Here is a 6,357-nt window from a genome sequence, read left to right on the forward strand (position 1 = left end):
CTGGATGTGGTGGCTCATGCTTGTAATCCTAGCACTATGGGAGGCCAAGGTGGGTGGATTTCCTGAACTCACAGGTTCAAGACCAGCCTGAGCAAGAGCAAGATCCCCATCTCTACTTAAAAAAATTAGCTGGGCATTGTAGCAGGCACCTATAGTCCCAACTACTTGGGAGGCTGAGGCAGGAGGATCACTTGAACCCAGGAGTTTGAGGTTACTGTAAGCTAGGCAGATGCCATGGCATTCTGACCCAGGGGACAGAGTGAGACTCTTTCTCAAAAAAAAGTAACAAAACAGAATTTTATAAACGGGACTAAGAGATGTGAAGTCTTTTCCAAGTGTGAAATTCCATTTACATGTGAGAAAATGATCACTTTTGTAGGAATAAAGACTAGGCCTCAAAATATTATCTCTGATTTACCAACAAATACAGAGAAGACTTCCATAAACACATGGATAACATTCTTATTTTTCTTAGCCTGTACATAGCCTTACAATCACATTAAAGGTGGTGTTGGGGTCTGGCCCAAATAAGGAAATGCCACAATCTCTTCTATTCATGCCCTTTCTACAGCTTTCAAGTTGATGTTTTACTCAAACCATAAGGCCAATCTAACCAATATAAGATCAGCTAACCCACTCCCCCAAACACCCAGGTGGAGAGTAACCTGGTACCTTTGCTAGTTATCTATGACTCTATGGAGATGTCTCCCCTTCCTCACCCTCCATATCCAAAATATCATCAACTTCTGGCAATTTTGTCTATCCAGTACACCTCAAAATCCAATTTTCTCCCTCTTAACTGCAATCATCCCAGTCCAAGACATCATCATTTCTCCCTGGAGTCTAACAGCCTCCTCACTGGTCTCCCAGTTTCTACTCCTCCCACCCTCTACTATATGTTCTTCACACACAGGCAGAATAAACTAAAAATGCAAATCTAGTCATATTATTCCCCTCCTTACTTTTGTCCAACCTTTTTTCTTTTCTTTCTTTCTTTCTTTTTTTTTTTTTTGAGACAGAATCTCACTATGTTGCCCTTGGTACAGTGCTGAGGCATCACAGCTCACAGCAACCACAGACTCTTGGGCTTAAGCAATTCTCTTGCCTCAGCCTCCCAAGTATCTGGGACTACAAGTGCCCGCCACAATGCTCGGCTATTTTGTTGTTGTTGTCATTGTTGTTTGGCAGCCCCTGTGTATGTGGCCGCTGCCCTGGCCACTGAGCTACAGACACGGAGCCCTTTTTTCTTTTCTGCTGCACATTGGAAGAATAAGAGTTGTCTTGGGCCACACATTAAATACAAAAACCCTAATGAAAGGTGATGGACAACAAAAAAGGTCCGTGCATACTTTTTCAATATCTAACACCACACATAAACAAAACAGTCCTCAAATAATCTAGATGAGGCCTGTGGGCCGAAGATTGGACACCCCTACAAGTTTGAGATGTACTTTGCTTATAATAAAAACCAAAATCCTTATCATGGCCTACCAGGCTAGCCTGATCTGGAGTCCCACACTCCTTTAAGTTTCTCTTGTTCCAGTCTCATAAGCTTTTCCGTTCCAAAAGACTTTCTGGCCTGACAGCCTTTGTGAGTAGTTTTTGTAGTTCTGAATGTGCTTTTTCGGGTTATTGCATAGGCAATGGATCTTAGCTCATTTTTCCAGTTACAATTCAAATTTCCATTAGTTATGAATTGTTACATCTACCCCACTAAAAAGTCAGAAAAGCAGTACCCAGCACACAGCTGGCTCTCGATAGTATTTGTTGAATGAATAAATGAATGAACGCAATCCAGCTATTCCAAGGACAGACTGCTAAGGGCTCTCTAAGTGAGGACAGGCACCTGTAGTGAGGACGTGATTCCTTTCCTAATGCAGCTAAGTTGTGGTTCTCTTGGTTCTTGATTTATTACAAGTGGTAACAAGTCGAGATACTAAATTTTCCCACGCCCGAGGGGGCCACCACTCCTCTTCCCTGAAGACAGCAGCTAAGCCCCTTGTCCTCCCACGCGCGGCCAGGGTCGCAGCGCCTCCACGTCAGCCTGGTGCTCACACCTGTGGCCACGCCCTCCGGTGCCCGGGACTCACGGTCTCAGCTCTTTACGTGGCACTCCCGCCCGCTACTTCGCTAGGCCTGCAGCCGCGCGATTCCCACCCCTCGTACCCGAGACCTAATACCACCCCAGAATCTTCTAGTAGTGCCTGCTACAATGCCCAGAATCTTCTGCATTATTCGGACTCCCAGTTAAATCTGAGTCCGAATGCGGACTCACCCGTCCTCCCACGACGGCGCCCGGCCGACAGGCACAGTGCTAGTTAGCTTGAGTGACTCTAGGGGGGTCCTTCAGGCGTTCGGCCGGGCAGCCCGACTTGGGGTCCTCGCAAGATTTGGTAGCTGCAGGGAGGACTCGGGCGGAGTCGGGAGTGGTGTGAGGTGGTGTGTGAGGAGCTTCATAGGGCCGGCACTCTGCTTGGCCGGGGTTAGATGTGCGGGCAGTTTGCTGCTGGAGGGCTGACCTTCCTTCTAATGGCGCTTCTCTCTCTCTAGCACTTGCCCAGGACTGGCAAGTCGGAGGACGAAGCCGTCTTGGGCGGCGGGACTGAGCTTGTGGGAACAGCCCCTCCTAGGCCGGCCTGGGAGCTGTCGGGCGGAGGGAGTGTTAGGCCAGGGTGCTGGCGCGGCCCTGCCCCAGGAGGCTGAACTGAAAGAGGACAGGATAGGTTCAGGGCAGCAGCCTGGCAGTGGGCAATGCCCACCAGCGAGGACACCGGCCTGGACCTTGCCCGACTCGTTATTTTCTCTGTCTATTATACTGCCTGGCACATGATTGATGCCCAGTATTTATTAAAAGTATGCAGAGGGCAAAGGTCTTGGGCGCTCAATCGCGAGGGCACAGCCAGTCGTGGAAAGTCTTTAGGCTCAGAGCGATACAGCTAATACATGAGAAGGGTTGCTGAACGATGATCCTTGACTGGAGCCCAGGTGTATATAGAGCATGAAGGAAGCTAGTCTAGGAATTTGGGCAGCAGAGTGCGAGGTGGGTTACCCTGAAGTCTACTAAAGCGGTCGAGGGTGAGGAGATGAGAACTAGAGTTATTCTAAGTGTGTCGTGTGATGTGTGGAGAGGATGGTGACGGAATGGAGTGAAGTCAGTTGTGGCTGGGTGGCTCGACACCTGGTGACAGGTTTAATAAAGGTGGTAGGCAGGGTATGGTGACTCACTTCCGTAATTCTAGCACTCTGGGAGGCTAGCGTGGGTGGATTGCCTGAGCCAGAGCAAGACCCCATCTCTACCAAAAATAGAAAAATTAAACAGGTGTGGATGGCACCTGTAGTCACAGTCACTTGGAAGGCAGGGGCAGGAGGAGCGCTTAAACTTAGGAGTTTGAAGTTGCTGTGAGCTATGATGCCATGGCATTCTACCCAGGTGAGAAAATAAGACTCTGTCTCAATAAATTAAATAAATAAATATAAGTGGCAAAAATGTCTTCACTCAGGAGGGAATCACTGAGATTGAGAAGAGTGAAAATAAACAGTAACTGTTACCAATCTAAAGACTTAACTTGCTCATTTAACTGACTTCGGTGTCTGCATACACTGGTGTGCACTCCTATATATGCAGGAATATTGGAAGGGGTGTGTGTGGTGCTGGCAGCTTGTTTGCATGGGTGTCTTTCTCAGGAGAATCCATTTCTCACCTGACTGGTTAGTGAAGGCATTTGCCCATTTCTGCTCTCACAGCATGAGAGACTGAACATGTGCCACTGTAGGGAGTATGTAGAGAGAAAACAGGACCAAAGACCAATTCTTCCCTTGTTAAATAATAATTTTAAAACATTACTTGTGTACAAGGGAGAATAGTAATAGATTGATTTCATCTAGCAGAAGCAAAAATAAGATTTATGTAAGAGAAAGAGTAAAAAGGGATAAAGGAAAACCTGCAGATGGTTTGTGCCTTTTGTTTTCCTTGGGTAAGCTGCTGATTAGGCGGCAGCCAAAGAAGAAGCTGCTTCTGGACAGATACTATCTGTCAGTATCCTTTGTGAGTATGAAACCGTGTATATAGAATAATGTAGAGTCATAAGGTCTAAATGGTAATCCAAGTCTGATTTTTATGAAAGTATAGATAAAACCAGAAATTAACTAGCCATTGTTCCCTAACTTCCTTACTACTGTAATAGGTTACTGCTTAAAGGCACAAGACTTTTGACCTCCTCCATTACTTCTGTAGATAACCTTGCTATTGTAAAGGCTAAGATTGGTCTTTGAAGTATTTTTCATACTCTGCATTCTAGGGGGTGGGAGCACTGACACCAACTGGCCTGTGGATGGGCATGGGAACAGATCCAGCAGCTTTGAGACTCCCCACTTCAGGAAATCTCCCAATTGAGAGAATAATCTCTATGTGTTCATCCCCCTAATAAGTAGACCCAATTGCCTATCCTTTTGCCCACTAATCTATCATTAAAAACCCTTTCTGCCAAATTTATGAGGAGATAGATTTGAGGAATTATACTCCCATCTCCTCATCTGGTACCTTTTGAAATAAAATTCTCCACTGCAACACCTACTATTGTTACCAGTCAAAGAGGGTCTGGCCATCTGTCACTGTCAGCCAAATGCAGGGATGGGGATTAGGTCCAACAAGCTTTATTGTTAGAGAGCCAGCAATCTGGAGAACAACAACAGTAACCTCTCCAAATCTGTTCTGCTCTTTCATTCCCTAAAACCACAGTTTTGTTTTGTTTTTGAGACAGAGTCTCAAGCTGTCACCCTGGGTAGAGTGCTGTGGTGTTATAGCTTACAATAACCTCCAACTCTTGGGGTCAAGTGATCCTCTTGCCTCAGTTTTTCTATTTTTTAGCAGAGACAGGGTCTTGCTTTTTGCTCAGGCTGGTCTTGAACTGATGAGCTCACAATCCACCCACCTCAGTCTTCCAGAGTGCTAGGATTACAGGTGTGAGCCACCACCCCCAGCAAAACCACAGTTTTATATACAAATGTTCAAAGCAAAAACTATATTGGCCTTTATCGTAAGCAATAACAAACAATAATCTATACAACCCAACATTTTCTGATTCAAAAGTTAGTCTCCTCAATCAATTGTCCTAAACTATTCAAGATACACATCTTTCACAGTTGAAGCTAAATCTATAAAATAACACGAATGGAAGACATGAGGTGAAGGTAGGACCTAAACCAACTAGATCAGCTGTGTCATCTGGACTTAGCCTGAACAACTCCATTTAGTCTCACTACATGTGCTGTCATTGTCAGTATCTTGTCTTTCAATGGGCTTTGGGCAAGGGAACCAGTTGGGCTATTAACAAGTACCTTCATCATATTTATGCCAAGTCTGCACCATTTCCTTTATTTGAATTTCTGAACTTTAATCAGAATAATTTCCACCTTTTAATCAGACTCTGCTCCAATCCACATTTGCCATAAGGGCTTTGTTATCCTTCTGAGGCAGCATCACAAGTTGAATATCTGGGGGCAATGGCTGTGTGGCAATGTTTAGACACCTGAATATTATACAGCAGAGGAGGGCAAAACAAAAAGGAAATCTTAAATACTTTTAAACATATTTGAAACACATTTCTTAGCCTACTTATTGGCCTAAATGTAATCAGAATAAGTAGTCTCACAGATTAGTCAAGTTTAGCTAATAAAGTGGCGTTCTTTCTCAATTGATTATTTAACTTGTCCTGTAATGTAAACCCTGGTGTAAAAAATGTGCTAGCAGTTGCACAGGCCTCATTTTTGTAGATCAGTATCTAGTTGATGACTGTTCTAGCCAATGAATTTATGGTAGTCTATGGGGCCTCTAAGGTTTGAAATGCTTTAGTTTGCTATTTAAATAATAGTTGAATTATGAATCACCTAGCCAAGGTGAAATGTTTTTGTACAAACCAGTGAAATTCAGTGTCTTTGATCCCTTTGGGTAAGTAAACATGTTGGTCTCTCAGTAGAGGAGAATAACTTAAGGGCTTTGTTTTTAATACCTAGAAAAGCTAGATAAATTTAATCATTGGAAATTGTCAGTGAAGGGAAAAATATTAACATAAAAGGAAAGAGGAGAGAAAAGGAGGAAGAGACAATAAAATATAAGAACAAATCTAAGTCTGTTGCCCTAATCATGGTTCTCAACTTAAAGGTCGTGGGAGGAAGATGTATATAACCAGTATCATTTTTTATCAGTAAAATATCAGGAGACTATCTACTTCTTTTTTTTTTTGAGACAGAGCCTTAAGCTGAGCCCCTGGGTAGAGTGCCATGGCTTCACTGCTCACAGCAACCTCCAACTCCTGGGCTCAAGCAAGTCTCCTGCCTCAGCCTCCCAAGTAGCTGGGA

General features: G+C 44.3%; 2 protein-coding genes across 2 annotated transcripts in view; both read right to left on the reverse strand.

The window, feature by feature from the left end:
- The window catches only part of NME6 (NME/NM23 nucleoside diphosphate kinase 6), a 9,091-nt gene extending 6,780 nt beyond the window's left edge, over window positions 1-2,311 (reverse strand). Inside the window, exon 1 of the mRNA XM_012811882.2 lies at window positions 2,276-2,311. The gene's annotated coding sequence lies outside the window, so the exon portion shown is untranslated. The remainder of the gene's footprint in view (window positions 1-2,275) is intronic.
- Window positions 2,312-2,662: 351 nt separating this feature from the next.
- The window catches only part of SPINK8 (serine peptidase inhibitor, Kazal type 8 (putative)), a 47,867-nt gene continuing 44,172 nt past the window's right edge, over window positions 2,663-6,357 (reverse strand). The window contains exon 5 of the mRNA XM_023519513.1: window positions 2,663-2,704. Coding sequence (XP_023375281.1) covers window positions 2,663-2,704 — 42 coding nt within the window. The remainder of the gene's footprint in view (window positions 2,705-6,357) is intronic.

This window comes from Otolemur garnettii, unplaced genomic scaffold, assembly GCF_000181295.1.
Source record: "Otolemur garnettii isolate 467f Iridium unplaced genomic scaffold, OtoGar3 scaffold00179, whole genome shotgun sequence".
Taxonomy (NCBI): Eukaryota; Metazoa; Chordata; class Mammalia; order Primates; family Galagidae; genus Otolemur; species Otolemur garnettii.